General features: G+C 43.7%; 1 protein-coding gene across 1 annotated transcript; it reads right to left on the bottom strand.

Moving 5' to 3' along the window:
* On the bottom strand, positions 1–21,606 carry LY9 (lymphocyte antigen 9). Its single transcript, XM_045547112.1, is given in 10 exon segments — positions 1–884; positions 4,317–4,388; positions 4,779–5,113; positions 8,261–8,314; positions 9,324–9,425; positions 10,817–11,086; positions 12,246–12,587; positions 13,083–13,358; positions 17,731–18,057; positions 21,435–21,606. Coding segments are annotated over 10 exon segments (1,971 nt in total). The 5' UTR covers positions 21,559–21,606; the 3' UTR covers positions 1–815.
* Positions 21,607–23,196: the final 1,590 nt, after the last annotated feature.

The following is a 23,196-nucleotide window of genomic DNA, read 5'->3' as shown; positions in this document are numbered from 1 at the left end:
TACTTTTAAGAAATATCAAAAGAGTAATACATACATATAGTTTCAAAAAGTTCAGCAGTACAAAAAATTATGCAGTAAAAAATGTCTACTTCGCAACTTGAGTTTCCCAGTTCCTTCCCAGAGGCAGCAACTAATGTTTTTTATGTTTCCCTCCAGAACTTTTCTATGCCTATATAAGCATATAGATACACATTTTTTTCTAATCCAGCTGGTAGCATATAATACTCACTGTCTTGGACTTTGTTCTTCCCACTCCACAGTGTATCTTAGAGCTTGTTTCATATTAGCACATATTAGTCCTTGCTATCTTTACAAGTGGCAGGGTTTGCCACTGCCTGGGTATGTATCATGTATTTAACTGGACTCTCACTAAATGGGCATTTAGGTATTTCCTAACTTTTATTTTAAATAATACTGCAGTGAACCTCATTTTATGTAGATCTTTGTGCCCATGTGTGAGAATGTCTGATTCATTTTAGCAGCTGCTTAGAAGAAGGTGTAAAGGATGATCAGTACAGGTCCTCCCCAACATCTGACCAGCATTGGCAGAAGTTTGAGAAGGAAAAGCTATGACTGTACAAGGAGATAAATAGAGCAAAGGCTTCTAAGCCCGTAAGCTCCAGAGCCTGTGTCTGAACTAGTAATGGACTTGGGAGGCCACGAGTGTGAGAAGAAAGAGGAAGGGTCCAATCCAGACATCTTTGAAGTACTGAAGGAAATTCTCAAGTGCTTCTGTCTGCAGAGCCCCAGGCCCTACATGGTCCAGCTGCCTCTTCAACTCTTAACCAGGAGAGAGGCAGCAACTGCTTTTCCTTTTAGGTTAAATTTTCATAGGAAGGGATTTCAGGAGACTCGGGATTATTCTGTTGTGGTGGCGGCACTACCTGTGAGCCAAAAGAACACACAAGAATATGGTTAATGAAGCCTTGGAAGACTCTGGTTTCCTCAGCCTTGTGCTGGCAGGAGAAAGGCAGGCAAGGCCAGGCCATGACTGGTCCACCCTACAGAAGGAGGGTCATGTGGACTGGCCTAGGGATTGAGCAATCAATCAAGCTGATAACAAGCATTTATGGTGAATCTCCTAATAGAGATTCTCTGTAAGGATAAGACAAGACAGTTTTAGTGCAGCAAATCCAAGGGTACCAACATGACAGCAAAAGGCCTTGCCCCCAAGAAGCTAGTGTTGAATGATCCCAACCTCTGCTCTAGTTGGAGAAACAAAACAGACATTTTTATGAAGATAATTTAGACGGTGGGGGTTAAGTTCCAAAGTCATGGTCTAGACCATTAGACCTTCATGTTTCAAGGGTTCTTAGTATGCCCTGTCTGAGAGGGTTCAGGGAGGGCTCTAAACAACAGATGAGATTTGAGCTGATACAGAGGGGCGGGGAGTGAGGTACCAGCAACAGCCTGGGGATAGCATGAACGTTCTTTGTACAGAGATGTGTGTCAGAAAATAATAACTAAAGCAGATTTGAGAATTTCCAGGTCAACTGGGTGATAATGGCCTTCAGAGATCCAGAACCAGAATTCCTGATCCCAAAAATTCTGAAGACAAGGGATAAATTCCATCAAGAGCTTGGCTGAGGAAATGCATTGATTTCCACTTATACCGCGGGTGTGGGTGGCTTTAGGGATCTTAAGTCCCCAGGGTAGTGTGGCCACCTTGCAGGACTAACTAGGCATGTGGCGATTCATGGTCATTCTGAAACTCAGAGCAGGGATTGATGTCTATGGCTTTAAGTCTGGCCAGCATTGACCCACACACAAAGGGCCAGGCCAGAAAGAGCTCTGGGAATGTAGTGAACAGCACAGTTTCAGCCACAAGTCCAAAGGCGAAGTCCCTAGCTGGCTAAACATTAGACTACAATCTAGAAGTCAGGACGAGGCAGGTGATGGTTGAACTGAACAGCACATCTGAACACGTGTTTACCAAGCAAATTCTATCCATCTTTTAAGATCCAACCCAAATTCCTTTTTCATAAAGTCTTTCCTGTCTACCTCACTGTAGTGATATCTCCCACTTCCAATGTCTGAAAAACCGTTGGGAACTGTGCACGTATTTTATTTTATTTTTTATTTTTATTTTTTTTGAGACAGAGTCTCACTCTGTTGCCCAGGCTAGAGTGCCGTGGTGTCAGCCTCACTCACAGCAACCTCCTGCCTCAGCCTCCCGAGTAGCTGGGACTACAGGCATGCACCACCATGCCTGGCTAACTTTTTCTATATATATTTTTCTTTGTCCATATAATTTCTTTCTATTTTTAGTAGAGACGGGGTCTTACTCTTGCTCAGGCTGGTCTTGAACTCCTGAGGTCAAACAATCCACCCACCTTGGCCTCCCAGAGTGCTAGGATTAGAGGCGTGAGCCACCGCACCCTGCCTGTGCACATAGTTTATTAAGTAGTCAAGTACAGTTGACCCTTGAACAACATGGGTCCACTTATAAGTGGATTTCTTTCAATAAAAGTTATACCAAGTGAGCCTTCCTCTCCTGCATCCCCCTCTACCTCTTTTGCCTCTGCCACCCCTGAGACAGCGAGACCAACCCTTCCTCTTCCTTCTCCTCCTCCTCCTCAGCCTACTCAATGTGAAAACGAGGATGAGGACCTTTAGGATGATCAACTTTCCCTTAATGAATAGTAACTATATTTTCTCTTCCTTGTAATTTTTTAAATTAATTTTCTTTTTTTAAGCTTACTTTGTTATAAAAATATAGTGTATAATATGTATAACATACAAAATATGTGTTACTTGGCTTCTGTCAATAGTAGGCTATTATAGTAAAATTTGGGGGGAGTTAAAGTTGAACCCAAATTTTGACTGCATGGAGGGTCAGTGCCCCACCCCTCTGCATTATTCAAAGGTCAACTGTAGTGTTTTCTCTCCCCTTCCAGGTGACTAAATCAGTTCCACCTTTCCTCCACCAAAACATAGATAAGTCCTCAAGGTAAGGATTTGTGCCTAAACATATCTGAATCCCCACAGCACTCAACCTAGCTCTGGGCAAAAAAAGGTACTCGATAAACATCTACTGATGGATTCATAAATCACAGAGAAGTAGCACAATTGAAAAACCTTTATAGTTTTTTTTAAAAGAGTCTTTTTTAAATGTGTTCAGAAAAGGGAGGGAATTTAGAGTGGAGATTTGAATGCAAGAGTGTGAATGAACCCAGTGTTTTCAGGATAGAGAAAATGGAGTGCACAGCCAGATTCTGATCAAGGTTAATTGTTTAGGATTATTTGGGATTATTTCAAAACTATTTGTGGTTCTTTTTTTTTGTTGTTTGTTTGTTTTTTTTTTTTTTTGAGACCAAGCCTCGCTGTGTTGCCCGGGCTAGAGCGAGTGTCGTGGCGTCAGCCTAGCTCACAGCAACCTCAAACTCCTGGGCTTAAGCAATCCTCCTGCCTCAGCCTCCCGAGCAGCTGGGACTACAAGCATGCGCCACCATGCCTGGCTAATTTTTTCTATATATATTTTTAGTTGGCCAGATAATTTCTTTCTATTTCTAGTAGAGACGGGGTCTCACTCTTGCTCAGGCTGGTCTCGAACTCCTGAACTCCAGCGATCCACCTGTCTCGGCCTCCCAGAGTGCTAGGATTACAGGCGTGAGCCACTGCACCCGGCCTGTGGTTCTTAATACTGAAGCTTCCAACCACTATCTGTGTGAACTTAGGCAAAATTAACTTCTCTGAATTTCAGCTTCCTCAGCTTAAAATGTGGATGACAACACATTTCTAGAGATGTCACAAGGATCAGAGGAGAATATGTTTGTCAATGTTTGTAAACTGTAAAACTTTACATAACAGTTGTCATTATTACTATTATTATTATTTAATGATAAATGATACGCTGAGGGCTTCTTTTAATACTATAAGACCAATATATTATAGTTAACAGAATATTTTTCAAAGATTCTTGACATTAAATTTTTGGCTAATTTTGAATTGTTTTGGGAAATTGCTATTTTGGTAGATTAGAATTAGGATTAGGGAAAGATTTAGAAACATAGATAGATCATACATTGTTTGAGTTTATAGGATCTCATTCTGGTCAATGTTAAGAATAGTCAACATAAGATATTATTAAATCAGTCAGAAATATTCAGATATCATTAAATCAATTAGAAATGTTCACACAGATGTAAATCAGGAATATTTGTTTAAGCATCTGTTGACCATGAAGAGTGTCTGGGGGATATATAGTGGGTACAATTTAAGTTCCTCAGCCTTGGGAATCTAGGATTTTAGTTAAAATGGTCTGGGGAATAGTTCCTAATTTTATGGGCTTGGGATACAGTGAAAATTGTCCTCACCGTCTGAGATTTCTGCACAGAGCCGTAGATTGTGACTGAGCTGTCTTTCTTCTGAGGAACCGGGGTCTGTCCCTGTAACAGACCAATATCAGACTACCCTTAATCACCAGATGAGAGCTTTCCAGCATTTCCCCTCATTCCTGGAGAAGAGTGGGCACCACCACCCCAGGGTCCAGTCTCACATAGAAGGTGGGAGCTGCCTTAGTGTAGTGGGGACAGTGGCTCTGGTTCCCCAACACCTCCCTTATTCATGGCCCAAGAACAGGAGCTAAGGGACAAGTTTCTCCATTCCATAGGACCCCAAGGGTTGGTAAACATGAATAGAGCCATGAGTCCCTGCCCATATGCCCTTGGTCCTGTCCCCAGCCTCTGCTCTCCTGTTTGGAGAAACCCATCAACCAGGATATTGGATGGTCTTAAAAGTGGGAGGCATAGGAAGGTGGATTGATCAGATGGGCTCACCTGTGAATTGAAGAACACTTGCATATACACTGTGCTCCCTTTGACCACAGGCTCAGCTACTGTGTCATCTGGAGCAATGAGGTCATACTCTGCTTGGCCCTCGGAGACTGAGTCATGTCCAGACCCCTCCTGAGTGACCAGGTCACTTGGCTTGTCTCTTCCATTGACAGGCTTGTGCCTCTCGGGACTCTCCTCATCCTCCTCAGTTGTGATGCTGCTGTCAGAGCTGCTGTCTGAGGTGGGCCTAGGCTGTTGCCTGGCAGGCGTATGGGGAGAGTCCAGCTTCTCATACCCATGGGAGAGCATGGAGTATACCGTGTGGCCAGCCGTGGGTTCTGGAACACATGTGCAGGGCTGGTAAAAAGTGCCAACCCCACCTCTCTCTTGTTTTGCTGCAAGGACCCCACCTGCTCTGACTCCTACCTCAGGCGAGGCCTCGAGAACTGAAGGAGATATATTTTTCTTATGTCTTCCCTCAGGGGCTTCCATTTCACTCTCCCTTCTTCCTTCTTTTTGAGCACTCATTTGTTCATTTATTTGATACACATTCATCAAGTATGACACGTGATAGACTCAGCAATGCTCAGTGAGCAGCACTGGCCCCAGAACATAGCCCACGCCAAGCACATAACAGGTACTCTGGGGAGACACCAAGGAAAACTAGACCTGGTCACGGAGGAGGGTACTGTCTAGCGGGGGGTGTCGGATCCGTATATAAATCGGTTAATGTAAGGCCACTTTGACAAGTGGCGTAGGGAAAGTATGAGGAAAGTACAGGGCTGAGAGGAGATGGCCTCTGGGTAGGAAAGCAGGGAAGAAGTGAAGGTGGCAGAATTGAAGTGGGCCTTGAAAAGGGGCAGGATTTTGATAAGTGAAAGGGCATTTTTGGTGGAGGAAGCAGCATGATTAAAGGCAAGTGTGGAACTTGGAGTGTCCTCCCTTTTAGGAAAGGATGATATTGAAAACATCTAACAACTGCAATGGCTGGGGCATCCTAATGGGCACCTGCTGTGAGCACTGGTGTGTCACACTGGGTGGCTGTCAACCCTGCCTTTGGGAGTATATCAATTAGCCTATTTGACCTGACTGTAGAATAAAAACGGCTCACATCTGCTAATTGCCTATTATGTATCAGGCACTGTTCTAATTGCTTTTCATGAATACACTTACTTAATATGCATAAAATTCTGTAATCCTAGCAGTTTGGGAGGCCAAGGTGGAAGTATAGCTTGAGGCTGGGAGTTTGAGACCAGCCTGGGCAATATAGCAAGACCTTGTCTCTACAAAAAGCAAAAAAATTAGCTGAGAGTGGTGATGTGTGCTGGTAGTTCTAGCTACTTGAGAGGCTGAAGTGGGAGGATCACTTGAGCCCAGGAATTCAAGCGTACAGTGAGCTGTTATCACACCACTGCACTCTGTGCGACAGAGCAAGACCTTGTCTCTAAAAAAAAAAAATCTGCATAAAACCCCGTGAAGCATAGATAGTAACTATCCTTATTCATTTTTTGCAGATGAAACTGGAGCACATAAAGGTTAAGTGTTTGCCCAAGTAAGTGGTAGGGCCAGGGGCCAGGATTTGCAGGTAGCCTGGTCCCTGATGTTCTTAACCACTACTCAATACTGCCCCGCCCAGGTTTGTGTAGGAAAAAAGTAGATAAAGAGAGTCTGGCGCAATACTAAGCAGAAATAGTAATCACCACCTACTGAGTGAGCACTGTGGGCATTACTCCACTTGGTCCTCAGAGCAACTCTGAGAGGTAGGTACCCTCATTTTGCAAGGTAAGGAAACTAAGGCTTAGAGACTGAACTGCCCAAGATCGTACCACTAACAAGGAGAGGAGCTGGGGTTTGAACACAGGATTATCCTACCTGAGAACCCACACAACTGACTACGAGGTTATATTGGCTTTTGAACAACAGAAAAAGGCCATGGGGTACCACTGAGGGTTTTTAGAGAATTCAGAGTTGAGCTTTGCAGATTGGTGAGCAGAAAGGATAGAAAGGAGAAACTTGAGAGGGAATGGCCAGTTAGGAAACTATTTTAATATTTTAGGGAAGAAGTGACAAGGAGTGAGAAGGACTGGTCAAATAAATAAATTAAATAAATCTGAGGAATGGAATAAATGGAAGTCAGTTTTAACCCACATATACTAATATTGCTGGGTTATACTGTTAAGCTAAAAAAGCAAGGTTCAGAAAAATGATATAGATTGCTCTCAGACGTGAAATTAAAGGAACATCCTTCCACATATACAAATATATATGAGGCCTGTAATGCATTAAAAGTCTCTGAAAGGATTTAGATGTATATAAATCTTAGCAATGGTTGTCTCTGGGAGTAGGGGAGAACTTGGAACCTAGAGATTGGAATTTGGAAGGAGAGTTACTTTTAACTGGATACCATGTGAATATATGACTTTTCAATAAAAAAAGATTCAATTAAACAACAGATTGGTGACAGCATGAACTAAGGCAGTGGCAGTGGGTCTGGAGATTAAAGAATCAGGGTTGGGGCTGGAGAAGAGGTGCTGGGGAGGTAGGAGGGACAGGGAAGATGACAGTGTCCCCAACACCTCTTTACTCCTCCTCCTCTGCCCAGGTCCCAGGGAAGGAGGGCTCAGGATGGGGGAGACAGGGGTTCTGTTCTGCCAGTGGTGAGGAGGGAGCCCAGGAGAAGGCCCATAATCCAGCCTCATTCTCTTCCTTGCCCTTTTTCTCTTGGTTATACTTTCCCACCAGAAAAACCTGTATTGTCAGGTGACTTGGGCCCCTGGCCCTAACTCTGATTCCATCTCCATAGAGGGTCACCTCCATGAGAGGTGACATAAAGTTGATTTTTAAACGAGAGTTTGGTTCCTACAGGCAGAATCTGGGGATTTCTTAGCATTCTAGACCTCCAGAGTTCCAGGTGGTCCACTGGGATGGGGCCGGGGGAATAAGAGCAGGCATCTCAGCTCTCCACTCCAACAGCCGTCAGAACAGTGCCACTTTTATTTTTACACAGTCTCATGGGGTTTAATTTTCATTAGTATTCACTTTTGCTTTTGCTATAGATTTGCTATTCCAACTGCCTTTGTTTTTCTATTCTCAGAATGGAAAATATACCTCCATCCTCATTGCAGGACACATCCACATGGTGACAGTCAATGCCCAAGGAACCCTAGAGACCCTGGAGGACAGATGGTCTCTCCTAGGTCTGGTGACCATCTCTAAGGGGTCCATCTTGGTTGTGGCTTTTGTTCCCTAACCACCTTCATGTAGCACATTGCTTCTCAAACTTTAACGGGCATATGAATCACCTATGGATCTTGTTAAAATGCAGACTTGGATTCAGTATTCTGGGGGTGTGCCCAAGATTCTGCATTTCTGACCAGCTTCTGGGTGTGATCATGCTGTTGGTTGGTAGGCCACACTTTGAGTAGCTGGGCTTTGGAGCTTCCACATGGACCAGGGACCTCATAGCCTGTCACTGGTGATATTACCTGGTGTGACAGCTGGGGCCTCAACTGGGCTGGAACCGGAGGCTGGGACCGAACCTGAGGAGCCAAGTTGGAGAAGGATCATGAAAAGGGCTACGCGGGGGAGGTGTCATTGATTCTATGAGAGTGAAAGGAGAAGGGGAGAGACTTCCAGAGACACAGGCAGGGAAAAGCCTTCTGGGAGGAGGGTGAACCCTGATGTGCGTACAGGCCCTTAGGAAGGGGGACCCAGAGTCTAGGGTTACCCTCAGCTGTGGTAAAGGCTCTGGAGCTTCCTGCCACCCCTCTGGAAGGGAGAGCACTAACTCTTCTGTCGTAGCTACTAATCAGAATAGTTTGCCTGCTCACAGTAATTCTTCCAGGGGTCCTAGGTGTTCTAGCCATTATGCTCTTTTTGGGAACTACTCCATTTCCACTCCCATACTGAGATTCTAGAGGGAGCCTCCAATGATAATAGCTCTTCCCTTTGGTTATAGTGATTGGTCCAAGTAGTGGACACAGGACCTCAACCTGGGCCAATCAGAGATATTTCTTACATTCCTCAAATAGAAGTTGGAGGAAAACATATTTTTTTCCTTTCTGGTGTCAGAACTATTAGTATGTGTGAGTCTGGAGCTACCAGTTAGTTGCTGTGCTGTGGTACACCTCTCTCTGCTACCTCCACCCCTCCACCCCTGCAGTAAGAGAGTTAAGCTGGCTCAAAGAAAAAAGTAGAGATGAGAGATGGAGAGCTCTGCTGATTTTTGAGTCTCTGGTGATGTTTGTCTATTAGACCAGCTCTATCTGTGCCTTCCCCACGGATTGATTATACATGTCACAAAATAATAAATCACTCTTCCTGCCCCCTTCCCAGATCCCCCCCTTTTTTGGTTCTAGGCTAGTTTGAGTTGGGTTTCAATTATTTGTAACTACAGAGTCCCAACTAACACCCCTCCCCATCACCCTGAGAAAAAATGAGGTTTTGAGAGAGAAGGGTAGCAAGGGATTACGTGAGGACAGAGAAGCTTCCAGAGGTCCCAGGGGAATGGCCTAGAGCTGGTAGATGTCATCGATCTCAGAAACCCACATTGTCTTTTGTGCCTCCAAATGCTCCAGCAGAAGATCACAGAGCACAGAAGGAAAACCATCGGGATAAGCATGATCCACGACTTCAGATGAATCTTGGGCCCTTTGAGGAGGAAATAAGCGATATTAATACAAATAATGACAAGAGGAATTGGAGCAAAAGCTGGACAGAACATGTCGGCCATCCTACCTGCCCCTTAAAATCCTGTGATATTGCAAAATATATTTCTTTTCATTCATTGATTCTACAACCATTTTTTAAGCAAGTGTTGTTTTGGGTAAGAGGTTATAGCGGCACATAAGGCAGACACAGTCCCTGGCTGGAAAGGTTCATGGCTTGCCCAGTGTCACAGAGTTTTAAGTATATGACCTTAGATTTGAATGCTAACTGTCTGACCCTAAAGCACACTTAACCACCACACTACACTGTCCCTTTCTGTAAATGATATGAGGTGAGTTCTGGCTCAGACAGAGAGAGTCCAGACTGCAACTGAGCTGGGCTCTAGATCTGTCTGCCAAAACCAACATGTTCCAGCATGGTGAGATCCTGGGCAGACCTTACCTTTTCTGCTTCCCTCTAGGGAAGAAAAGAGGATAGAGCTCAGGGTTCTAATCCCGCTTTTACTGTGTGGCCTTGGACAAGTTCCTCATCCTTTCTGAGTCTCAGATTCTTTATCTATACAATGGGGAATAATAAGAATATCTGCTTTGTAGGATTGCTGTGATAACCAATTGTGCAAAAATGCACAAAGGCCTAGAATAGTGCCTGGCATTTATTAAATATTTAGTAAGAGCCACTAGGGCTTCCTATCCAGTTCCCACTCACACAGCCCTGGTTCCATATCCCTTCCCATATCAACTTCCCATCACCTTTTCTCCACAAGCCTCTAACTCTGTGCTGTCCAGTGTGGCAGCCACAAGCTGTGCATGAGCCTTGAAATGTGGCTAGTGTGACCAAGAAACTTAATTGCTTATTTTATTTAATTTTAAATAGTTTAAAGTTAAATTTTAAAATGGCTACTCAAGTCCTTCTTGAAAAACTATGCCAGGAACAACTTGAGTATGCAAATCTCTTTTTTCAACTGTAAATTTTATAAAATCTAACTACAGATCAAGTACTTCCAGTGAAATTTTAGCATCTGACTCGAGATGTGCTATACGTACAAAATACATACTGGCTCTCAAAGACTTAATACAAAATAAAATGTAAACTGCCTCATGAATAATTTTTTGTACTTGAATGCACATCGAAATGATGATATTTTGGATATATTGTGTTAAATAAAATATACTATTTAAAATAATTTTGCTTTTTTTTTGCATTTTCTAATGTGGCTATTACAACATTAAAATTATTTATGTGGCTTCTATGACATTTCTGTTGAAATGTGCCACTCTGAAAGGACTCTCACCCACACCCCTTTGCTGTACTTCATAAAGGACCCCTCAGAATGCGAGGCCCTGCAGCCTGCGCCCACAGAAATGGAGAGCAACCTGGACAGAGGTTCTCAGAAAGAAACTGGATGGAGCTGCTGCTGACAGGGTTGCTGGCTGTGCACGTGAAGTTGGGGTGATTTTCACCACTTCTCCAGGAGATGTTGAGTTGTGATCCCCCTTGGGACACAAGAGCTCCCTTTGGCAGGGGGGCCCACGTGTACGTCATGTTGTTTCCACCATCCTCCACTGAGCAGGTCAGACTGATCCTGCAGGTGCCATCCTTGGTGTGCCCAAGGCTCCAGGTGACTTTCGGCTTGGCCAGCCTCCCTGTGTGAGGATAAGGGCAGAAACAATGCACAATCAGGCCTGTTGGGGGGACGGTCACCTTGTCTCCACTCACTGAAAACGTATTCATGAAAGTGTGTGTTGACACTGCCGGAAAAGTGCCTTCAGGAGTCACAGGCCTTTTGGAGCGCACCTGGCCTCTTCCTCACGGCCTGTGAAGTCTCTGTGGGCCGTGATACTCAGGTGCGACAAAACCATCTCATTCTACATGTGTACTTAAAGCTGCGAAAAGCAAGAAAACCAGTCAACACAAATGAGCACAAAGCTTCTGTGTTCTGAAGACCCTTCAAGGCTTACATCTGAGGCTCCGTCATCTGATTTGTTTACTTACACGGGATAGGGATGTAGAGAGGTGAGCGCAGCACTTGACACAGAGTAGCTGCTCAATAAATGTTGGCAATTTTAAAAGAAACAATAAGACTGGCTCTATTTGTTCCTAGTTTATTATTACTTTTACTTAACCTTCTTGTGGGTTCTTTTATATTTGAGTCACTGTATCACTTGGCTGACTTGCTACATATTTTAACAGGACCATGGATGATGATTCTTTTCGCAGGTACCTAGACACCAACAAACTCAGGCAGCAGGTATGCGACAATGTCTGAATGGTACCGGTGGAAGAGCTGGCAAACTTAAACCATGCAAATTGTCAAGCCAAGCTCCCGTAGGCCCAGGGCTGAGGAGGTGAGTGTGAGTTCTGTCTCTCACACACAGGGGAGCTGGGTGGCCCACCCTCTCAGAGGCCACCGTGTCTTTGGACACCAAGGGCTTCTCCTCAGTCTTCTCTGATTCCACCCCAGCCAGATCTGCCCTTATTTAAAATGATAATGGTCTATAAAAATGCAGGTTGTAGAGTTCCTGCTCCTTCTGAGAATCAGTGCGGGAGGACAGGGGTAAGTACCAAAAGTTGGCTGGTTGAGGCCTAACTGGAAGCCTAGAGCAAGGGGAACTTTGGCAGATAGATTTTGTCCAGGTGCTGATTGTAATTTTTCCTCCTGGTGAGACTGGTGTGAACTGAATAGCTGTCCTAGAGGCATATCGGCAGGAAGCAGGCCTGAGAGAAGAAGGAGGTGGGAAGGCAGCAGAGGAGAAACCTTTCAGATAAGGACTCTAATGACGGGCACTCTGCTCAGAGACTCACGGTAGATGAGCAGGGTGACATGTGTCATGCTGGTGCCTCTGGAGGCCTTTGAGCACACGAAGGCATGGTAGGGGCCAGCATCCTCCATCTTCAGTGGGTCTATCTTCAGGGAGTGGTCCCGGCCAGAGACCCACACCCTGCTCTTGAAAGGATCCCTGGATTTAATGAGCAGATCTGCTGTTGCTGCTTCTTCCTGCCCTTTGCTGATAGTAGATGTGTTGAACATCCAGACAACATTGTCTACGTCCTGACGGGCCGGGAGTGCCAGTGGCAAGGTGACGGGTTCTCCCAGGATCCCCAGCACTGTCTCCCCAATTGCTCCTCTTCTGGAGGCTCCTGGACCTGCAATCAGAGATGAGACATTGCAGCTTCAGCCACTGTCCCTTGCTCCCTTGGCCCTCAGCCAGCCTGAAGGGGACTGGAGCCCCTCCTCCCCTTCCCCTTCCTCCAGCCTCTTCCCCTGAGGAGGGGTCCCTACTGCTTCCCCAGGACCACCTATTCCACCTGGCTCTGCCCACTGCATATCTGGACTGTCCTGCCTTTTCTGCCCTCCTGAAGGGACCGCAGGGGATACCTCCAGGCAAGCTAAGATCAATCTGGACTGCTTCATGAATACTTTCTTCTCCTCCTTTGCTCCACCCTTAGAGTTTCACAGCACTCTGGGCATTCCTAAGTCCTGCCAGCCTCTCTCAGGCCCCAGCGGGTAGAGAACAAGTGGTCTTCGGGCTTGTCCTCTTGCTTCCCCACCTACTCTTTGTCCTACCAGAACCCTGGGGTTTGGACCCCACAGCTGCCAGTTTCTGTAATCCCCTAGAGGGCCTAACCGGAGCCAGTTACCTGTGCAGAACTGCTGGGCACGGACAGGGCGGGACCTGCTCTTGCTGACCGGGTTTTGCACTGTGCAGGTATATGGCGGGTTTCGGTGACAGGGCATTCAGAAGATGGTGAGAATGGAGCTGTCATTGGACTCAGAAGCATGGGGGTCCCTTGAGGTCCAGCTGTACAAAACACCTGTCCCTGCACCCTTCACGGAGCACCTCAGGGTAATGTTACAAGAGGAGTTCTCAGACACCCTTGCAGACTTCACGGTGACTTGGGGCTCCTGCAGCTGCTCTGCAGGGACAATAACATTGGGAAGACACTCAGATCCCTTTGCCAGGAGGAAGAGGCTGAGAGAAGAAGGTAATGATGACAGAGGAGCTGGGAGCAGGAGGAGAGGCCAGCATTCCCTGTCTCAGGGAAGTTTTTTTCTGCAGGCCAGCTTGACTGTCTCTCTGTGCTTCCATACTTCCTCTACAGGAGTTATCACCATGTCTCAACATGACAATAGTCTGATGACTTCTCTCTCCCCTACCAATATGTGAACTCCTCAAGGGCAAGGCTGATGCCTGTATCTGGACATCTAACACCCAGCTTGGCCCATGAAAAACACTCATGAATGTTCAATGAATAAATGGATGAACATAAGCCCAGCCCCAAACACTAGAGAGCGGGGAGCTCTGCCTCTAGAATTTGAGTTGCCCTTGCCTTGCATGAATTTAGCATGCATTGTGTTTCCACATCTTATTCCTGGTCTTCTTCTTTCCTTTGGCTCCATCTCCTCTGTTCTTTCTGTGTGTGTGTGTGAGTATGTGTTCAATTAAGTTCTATTTCTTTTTTTTTTAATGGGTAATACATGCACAAAATTGAAAAGATACAAAAGGGTACATAATGAAAAAAGGAAATTTTCTTGGCCTATTTTCTTTCCCCAACAATTACAGTTCCTGGAGGCAATTACTGTAATGAATTTCTTGATCTTTCCAGAGATATTCTAGGTATATCCAGATATATAATAGCATACTGTCTTTAATCTTTTAAAAAATTTAACAATATATCTTGAAAATCATTTTAAATCAGTACATATTGAGTTGATTCATTCTAATTCTATTAGCCATATAGAATTCCGTTTCCTTAATATATACAGAGTACCCTACAAATCAATGAAAAAGGGTCAAACTACCTGATAGAAAAATGGTGTTAGGGGCTGAACTGTATCTCTGTGAAATCCTAACCTCTAGTACTTCACAATGTGACTGTATTTGGAGATAGGACTATATTTGGAGACAGATAATTAAGCTAGAACAAGGTCATTAGGATGGGTCTGAATCCAATATGACTTGTATCCTCATAAGAAGGGCAGATTAGAGTACAGACAACATGGACAGAGGAACAATCACATTAGGATAAAGAGAGAAGGTGGCCATCTGCAAGCCAAGGAGAGAGACATCGGAAGTAAGTAACTAACTCTTTTTACAGCCAAAGAAATCATACAGAGACTACACTATTGCATGTGCCCAGAGTCAAAGCCAAAGTGCCCTACTCAGCTAAGACCATGGATCCATCTTCAGAAAAAATTCCTCCTTTATAAAAGTAGATTCAAAAATAGGAAGAAGTGACTGTTACACTAGATATCAACGTAAGGACACTGGAAACATGAAAAAGCAAGGAAATAAAATACCTGCAAAGGAACACAATAATTCTCCAGCAGTAGATCTTAATCAGAAAGAAAATTTCAAAATCCCAGATAAATAATTCAAAATATTGATTTTAAAGAAGCTCAGTGATATACAACAGAATTCTGAAAAGCAATACAAAGAAATCAGAAAAACAATTCAGGGCATGACTGGGAAATTTACCAAAGAGATAGATATTTTTAAAAAGAAGCAATAGAAATTCTGGAACTGAAGAATTCATTCTAGGAAATACAAAATACATTTCATGACATTTGGGACAACATAAAGTGACTGAATATTTGAATTATCAATATCCTTGAAGGTGAAGAGACAAAGAAAGGGTTAAAAAACATATTTAACAAAATAATAGATGAAAACCTCCTAGGTCTAGAAAGAGATTTAGACATCCAGATAGAGGAGGTTCAATGTAATGTAAAAGGATCTTCTCCACAGCACATTAAAGTCAGACTATCCAAAGTCAAAGATAAAGATTGAATCCTAACAAAAGAAGAGAAAATATGGCAAGAGAAAGAAATCAAAGGCATCCAAATTAGGAAAGAGGAAAATCAAATTGTCCCACTTTGTTGACGATGTGCTCTTATATCTAGAAAAACCTAAAAACTCCACTGAAAAACTCTTACATTTGATAAATGAATTCAGTAAAGTTGCAGAATACAAAATCAATGTACAAAAATTAGTAGCGTTTCTATACACCAGAATGATATAGCTGAGAAAGAAATCAAGAAGGCAATCTTATTTACAATGTCTACAAAAAATTAAAATACCTAGGAATAAATTTAACCAATGGGGCAAAAGATCTCTACAAGAAAAACTATAAAACACTGATGATAGAAATTGAAGATGACACAAACGAATGGGAAACCATCCCATGCTCATTGATTGGAAGAATCAATATCATTAAAATAACCCTCTTGCCCAAAGCAACCTACAGATTCAATGCAATCCCTATCAAAATACCAACGTCATTACTTATAGAATTAGAAAAAAACAATCCTAAAATTCTTATGGAACCAGAACAGAGCCTGAATAGCCAAGGCCAATCCTGAGCAAAAAGAAGAAAGCTTGAATCATAACGTTACCTGACTTCAAAATATATTACAAGGCTATAGTAACCAAAACAGCATTGTATTGGTATAAAAATAGACACATAGACCAATGGAACAGAATAGAGAACCCAGAAATAAAGCCCCCTATTTACAGCCAACTGTACTTCAACCATATTGACAAGAACTTACATTGGGGAAAGGATACCCTCTTCATTAAATGGTGCTGGGAAAATTGGATAGACACAAGCAGAAGAATGAAACAACCTCTATCTCTCATCATATACAAAAGTCAACTCAAAATGAATCAAATGTGAAATCCAAAACTATAAAAATGTTAGAAGAGAACCTAGGGCAAACTATCCTGGATATTAATATAGGCAAAGAATTTATATTTATAACTAAGGTTTCAAAGGCACAGGCAACAACAACAAAAAATAGACAAATGGGACTTAATTAAATTAAAAGTTTCTGTATAGCAAAAGAAATAATCAACCAAGTGAAGGGATAACCTATTGAATGGGAAAAAATATTTGCAAACTACTTATCTTACAGAGGACTAATATTCAGAGTATACAAGGACCTCAGATAATTCAACAGGAAAAAACCCAAATTGTTCCATTACAAAGTGGGCAAAGGACATTAGTAAACATTTGACAAAACAGGACATACAAAATGGCCAAGAGATATATGAAAAAGTGCTCAACATCACTAATCATTAGAGAAATGCAAATCAAAACCACAATGAGATATTATCTTACCTCAGTTAGGATGGCTATTATTAATATTATTATGATTATTATTATTTTGAGACAGAGTCTCACTCTGTTGCCTGGTCTAGAGTGCCGTGGTGTCAGCCTAGCTCACAGCAACCTCAAACTCCTGGACTCAAGCGATCTTACTGCCTCAGCCTCCCAAGTAGCTGGGACTACAGGTATGCACCACCATGGCCGGCTAATTTTTTCTATATATTTTTAGTTGTCCAGCTAATTTCTTTCTATTTTTAGTAGAGACGGGGTCTCGCTCTTGCTCAAGCTGGTCTCGAACTCCTGAGCTCAAACGATCCGCCTGCCTCAGCCTCCCAGAGTGCTAGGATTATAGGCATGAGCCACTGTGCCTGGCCAAGGATGGCTATTATTAATATTAAAAAGACAAAAACCAACAGATGTTGGTGAGGATGCAGAGAAAAGAAAACTCTTACACACTGTTGGTGAGAATGTAAACTAGTACAACCATTATGGAAAAAAGTGTGGAGATTTCCCAAAAAACTAAAAATAGAATTACCATTCAATCCAGCAATCCCACTACTGGGGATCTACCCAAAGGAAAAGAAAGCAATACATCAAAGGAATGCCTACACTCATCTGTTCATTGCGGCACTATTCACAATAGCAAAGATGTGGAATCAACCTAAGTGTTCATTAACAGATGAATGGAGAAAGAAAATGTAGCATGTATACACAATGAAATACTATTCAACCATAAAAAGAATGAAATCATGTCCTTTGCAGCAACATAGATGGAATTGGAGGCCATTATCTTAAGTGCAATAAGCCAGGCAAAAAAAGATATATATTGTGTGTTCTCACTCATGTGTGGATGCTAAAAAGTTTGATCACATGGAGGTAGAGAGTGGACAGATAGATAACAGACACTGGGAAGGGTGAGTCATGGTGGGGAGGATGGAGAACGAAGAGAAGTGGGTTAAAGGATACAAACATATAGTAAGATAGGAGGAATAAATCCAATGTTTGATATCAGAGTAGGGTGACTACACTTAATGAAAATGTATTATACTTGGGTGATGGATATTCTAAATACCCTGCCTTGATCACCATGCATTATATACATGTAACAAAATTTCACATGTACCTCATTTTGTACAAAAAAAAAAAAGATCAAAACTCACACAAGCTCTCTGGAACTCACCATAGATGTGCAGGATGAATTCCTCCTTAGTGGTGACTTCAGAATTCTTTTGGTTTATCTGGGCTTTGTAAGTTCCTGCATCTTTCAGAGTCAAGTTGCTGATGTACAGGGAGTAACTCCAGCTGGTGTTTAGTCGACCCTGGTAGCTTTTGTCCACTAAGATTATGTTTCCTTTGGGATATGCTATAATAAGAGTGTCTTTAGGACCATTCCAGGTGACGTGCTCAATCTCTGTGTCTCCTGAGATGTTTAGGGAGAGAGTCATGGAACCCCCTAGGATTCCCGATACCACTGTTGGGACTGAGTCCTTTTCAGAGGCTCTTAGTCCTGCAGAAAGAGAAGAGGGACTTGGAAGAGGAGGTAAACTCCTCAGGCTAGCCTTCACTCATTCATTCACTCAGTAAACATGCATTGGGCAGAAATGCCAGATGCTGAGCAAGGAAAGGAAGTTCCTTCCCTCCTTCTTCTTGACCCATTGCCTAGTAAAGTAATTCATTCATTCATTCATTCATTCATTCACCAGACACTCTCCTCCATAAAAGTAGCTATAATAATCAGTAAAACAGACCTTCTAGGTTTCTGTTTGAACAGGGGATTTAGCCTTGTGACTTGGGGTAAATTTCTGAATTTTTCTGAGAATCAGTATACTTATCTAGAAGATTGGAATGCTCTCACCTGCACCATCCATCTTCAAGGGATATAGTAAAAATTAAATGAAAGCAGATTCCTACAGATTTTAAAGAGCCAGTGAAGTAAAAAGGAGCATGTTTTAAAAAATAAGATGAATAGATGGTTGACTAGAGGAATGGATAGATGGATAGGTGAGTGATAAAGCAAGTAAGTAAAACATGAATGGTAGAAACTAGATGGTAGGCATATGAGTGTTCGCTGTAAAATGCTCCAATTCCTTTATGAATGTTTGAGAATTTTCATAACAGTATTGGGAACAAAAGGAGCCTCTCCTAATTCTATCTGACCCTACCTTCCCACTCATTGTCCAGGGCCTCTCAGGCTGACTTTGGCTTGGCCCGGTTTGGATTTGGGAATAATTTGAAACATTGATTCAGCTCCTGATTTCCACATCTTACACAAAACTTATATTCCTGATAAACATTGTTACCAAGGCTTCCAGGAGGCTGTCATTTGGCCAAGGCAGCTAATTATTTCCCTGGGACCCTGTGGGTGTCTGCTGGGTGACCCCAGCTTGGGTCCCCAGATTTTAGGGCTTTGGAGGCTTTGGAGAGTAGTCTGGAAGTTCTAGAACAAATCATATGGTTTCAGGACCCAGACTACTCCAGGAATTCTGGATGGGAAAATGAGTAGAAAATGTTAGAGAGAGAGAGAAAGAGAGAGAGGAGAGGCATAAGTATAGCCTGGAGAGGGAGAAGAAGGCTGAGATGAGCTCAGAAAACCCAGAGGTTACATAATGTATGGACACAGAGAGGAGAGACCCTGATTCGTTCAGGTCATGGGTGTTCTCTGCCCAGACCCATGTCGGCTGAGCATTTGGACCTTGTGGAAAGGCAGCTAGGGAGGACACAGAGATAGGGACCCTGGAAGGTTGATTCAGGAGGATTCTGTGGGCAGATTGAGAAAGTGGAAGCTGAGTTGATGTGAGGCTGGTTTGAGGTTGCCTAAAAGAGAACTCTTCCCATCTGGAAGACTGTTTATGATTGCTATGTGCATATTCAGCATTTTATGTAAATCACTTAATTCCCAAAATTAGCCTATAATGATCACCTTTTTACAGATGATGAGCTGAAATTTAGAGAGCTTAAGTCACTTGCCTGAGATTACAGGGTTAATCAGTGGCAGATTCTATGTACATGTTGCCCCTGGAGTACAGAGTCCAGGAGTACTGACCACCCTATCCTGGAAGCCCAGAAGATGCTGGGTCTTGGCTGGGTGCATATGACCTGTTTTGACTTCATATTTCCTCACATCAGAGAAAAACAAAGCCTTACAGACTGTCAGGGGAAGGAGCAGGATGTGGGCCCCATGGGTCTAATCCTGTTGCTGAAAACAGTGCTATGTAGCTTCTAGTATAGCGACAGGTTCCTCAGGACCAGCCATCTTATTTCAAACTGCGCCATTTGACAAAAAATAAAAAAGGTTCAAAGATTATAATTGAATTTGACTCACCCATCTCTGAATAGTTTCCAAAGAATGCACGTAACAGTAATTATTATGACAATCATAGCTCTACCAACTATGTGCCAAGCATTTTACACATATCATCTCTAATCTATAGAAGAGTCTTGCATGATACATCTTACTAATTGCATTCCACACCTGAGAAATAGAGGCTCAGAGCTGACACAGTGCATGGTGGTGTGCTCCTGTAGCCACAGCTACTCAGGAGGCTGTGAAGCAAGATGATCCCTTGAACCTAGGAGTTCAAGTCCAGCCTGGACAGCATAGTGAGACCTTGTCTCAAAAACATAAAAAAAATTTAAAAAGGGTTAAAAAAATAAATAGAGGCTCACACAGCTAATAAATGATGGAGCAAGGATTTAATTTCAAATGTTCCTGATACTAAAGTGTGAGGGGGTCTTTTTGCCCCACTGCCTTCTATTAATATATTCCTATAACAACTCTGTGGGGACACAAAGGCATCATCCTTTTAGGCCAAAAGAGTGAGGTTTGAGGTCATCCCAATCAGTGAAGTGGGAGATGCCTCTTTGTCCTGAACTGTTTGAAATTCATTGCATTGATCATTTGAAACTTGGATGATCGTGGATGCCACTGATTTCAGGTTTATACAACACAACCAAGTAACATCACAAAGGTTGGGTGTAAATGTAAACAGCCCTGCTGCTTTCCGTGTTTTTGTGGTGAGCAAGGATGAAACTGAAAGTGAAGAGAGGTCAGACTGGACCTCAGCCCTGAGGTCTAGGCTCCCTGTCCACCCATACCTACATCTTGCGGTTTTTCTAGAACTCCTCTCACATACCACCTCCAACCCTCACTGCTCTCAGGTCCCTAGAGCTACCTGCTCCATCCTCCGTGAGGCCTTGGGGAAAGTGGGATCACAGAGGAACTGTCCTAGGAGGCTGAGATCCCCCTGGGGGACTGGGTCAGCTCTGCCTGCTGCACAGTGAGAGTCTGGGCCATGCAGTTGAGAGATGTTCCCAGAAACTAGCAGGAGTTGGGCCTGCTGGGAAGAATGCTGGGGAGAAAAGGACATTCAGATAGAGGCCACCTTGTGCAGGGCCACCTGACCACCTTGAGGTGCCCAGTGAAGCCTCAGCAGTGAAGCCACGACATGTGACCACTAGGGCAGGGTATGGAAAGAAGCTCCAACACTTCTCTTCCTTCCTAGGAAATTGCTAGGTGGCTTGTCATCAGGGGAATTTTCCTGGGTCCGTCTGTGGGTTTTGTTCACACTACACAGGGAACAAACACTTTACATATTTACTATTTCTTAGCAGGAAAATGCGAGGATGAGAGGAATGTAGTTTGAGCCCGGAGTTATTTGAAACTGGCTAGGATGTCACCTGTTCATGGTGCATGAATATGCACACACACACACACACACACACACAAACACACACACATGGAGCTCAGAATAAAGTGGAACCTGCACAGTAATTACCGCAAGAGAGGAGTTTCCTAATTTTACCAACAGGAATCTCCCTGGCAGGCAATCCGACTAGCCTCAGAGGAACACCAGTAAGTGAGCAGTGGCCATAATGTGGACTTACCCATGAGCAGAAAGAGGAGAGAGGTCCAGAGAGCGGAAGAGAAAAATTGAGGCTGACTCTTCTGTGGCTTATTGGAGAAAGGCCCTAGAGCCCAGTCATCTGTGTGACTCTTTGGGCCCGCCATGATGGTCTATTTTTAAATCTCACGCCGAAGGAGGATGCATTTACCACAGCTTCTGTGTCTGTGTGTGTATGTGTTCCAGGGAGGCTTGTATCTACCCAGCACCACAGACTCCTCCCACCTGCTCAGGATGCAGGAGAGGTTCTAAGTCTATCTAGGGCCTTCATTTGCAAGCTATGTTGAGCAACACTTGCTTTAGCATCAAGGGACTTGGGCTCTAAACTTGGCCCCTAAAGACGACTGCTAAAGACCTCTACCCCCTGGCGTTCATGCCCTTGTGTAATCACCTCTTCTTGAGTGTGGGCTGGATTTAGCGACTTGCTTCTAGTGAACAGCATGTGGCAGAGGTGATGAGATGTCACTCCTGAGAATAGGTAACAAAAGGGCTGTGACTTGCATCTTGGTCTCTCTTTCTCTCTCTTTCTCTCCTAGCTCACTCTGAGGGCAACCAGGCATTATGTTGTGATATACCTTATGGAGAGGGTCCCAAGGTAAAGAACTGAGGGAGGCCCCCAGCTGACACCCAGCGAAGAACTGATTCCTTTGGCCAACAGTCGATGAGGAGTTGAGGCCTGCCCAGAGCCACATGAGAGAAATCAGAAGTGGATCCATTCAGCAGAGCCTTGAGATGACTGCAGCCCTGGCTGACACCTGGACTGTAGCTTTGTGAGTGCCCTAAGCCAGAGCCACCCAGCCAAGCTGTGCCTAGGTTCCTAATCCATAGAAACTGTGAGATAATAAATGCTTATTGTTTTAAGCTGCTAAATTTTGGAGCAAATTGTTACACAGCAACAGATAACTAACACAATGGCTTGATAAATTCCCTATTTTGCTTAAGCCAGTTTGTGTTGGTTTCCTGTCACATGCAACTGAAAGACTTTTTTTCCAATTTATTTATTTATTTTCTTTTTTTAAATTTCAGAATATTATGGGGGTACAAACATTTTGGTTACATAGAATGCCTTTGCATTGCCCAAGCCAGAGCGACAAGCATGCCCTTCCCCCATGCAGTGCACTGCACACCCATTAGTTATGAGTTTACCCATCCCACTGCCCCCACCTGTCCAGCACCTGATGAATATTACTTCCATGTGAGCACCTAAGTGTGGATCAGTTAGTACCAATTTGAAGACTTTTAACTGATACGGAAAAATGCTCCAGGGAAACTGCGTTGGAGGGGGATGTTCCACGTGACAGTGTGGAATCAACTGAGCTGGGAAGGTAGATTGGGAGACGGCAATCCCTTCATCCTGCCTTGGGAAACTGTCTTCTTCTTCTCTCACTCCTCCTCTTCTTCCTCCTCTTCTCTGCCTGTTCCTCCCCTTCCTCCTCCTCCTTCTCCTCCTCCTCCTTAATTTAGTGTGGTAGCTAGTTAAGCTGTAGTTTGTGTCTTGAGCTTCAGATCATAGGTTTACTTAGGCTATAACATTAAGGGAGCGTGGTAAGAAAACTTGAGCTGGGGGAGTGTGTGGTCTTAGCTAACATTCAGTGAGAACTTACAGGGTGCTAGGCCCCCTTCGGACACCTTAGCTTATTCACTCAGTCATCACTGTGACTCTGAGCCTGCCATGGCGATCCATTTTTGGATCTCACGCTGAAGAAGGATGCACTTACACTGAAGGAGGATGCTTCCATGTGTGT

The sequence above is a fragment of the Lemur catta genome, chromosome 3 (assembly GCF_020740605.2).
Source record: "Lemur catta isolate mLemCat1 chromosome 3, mLemCat1.pri, whole genome shotgun sequence".
NCBI classification, from domain to species: Eukaryota; Metazoa; Chordata; class Mammalia; order Primates; family Lemuridae; genus Lemur; species Lemur catta.
Note: the sequence above shows the minus strand (reverse complement) of the source record. Positions and strands in the feature narration are given on the sequence as shown.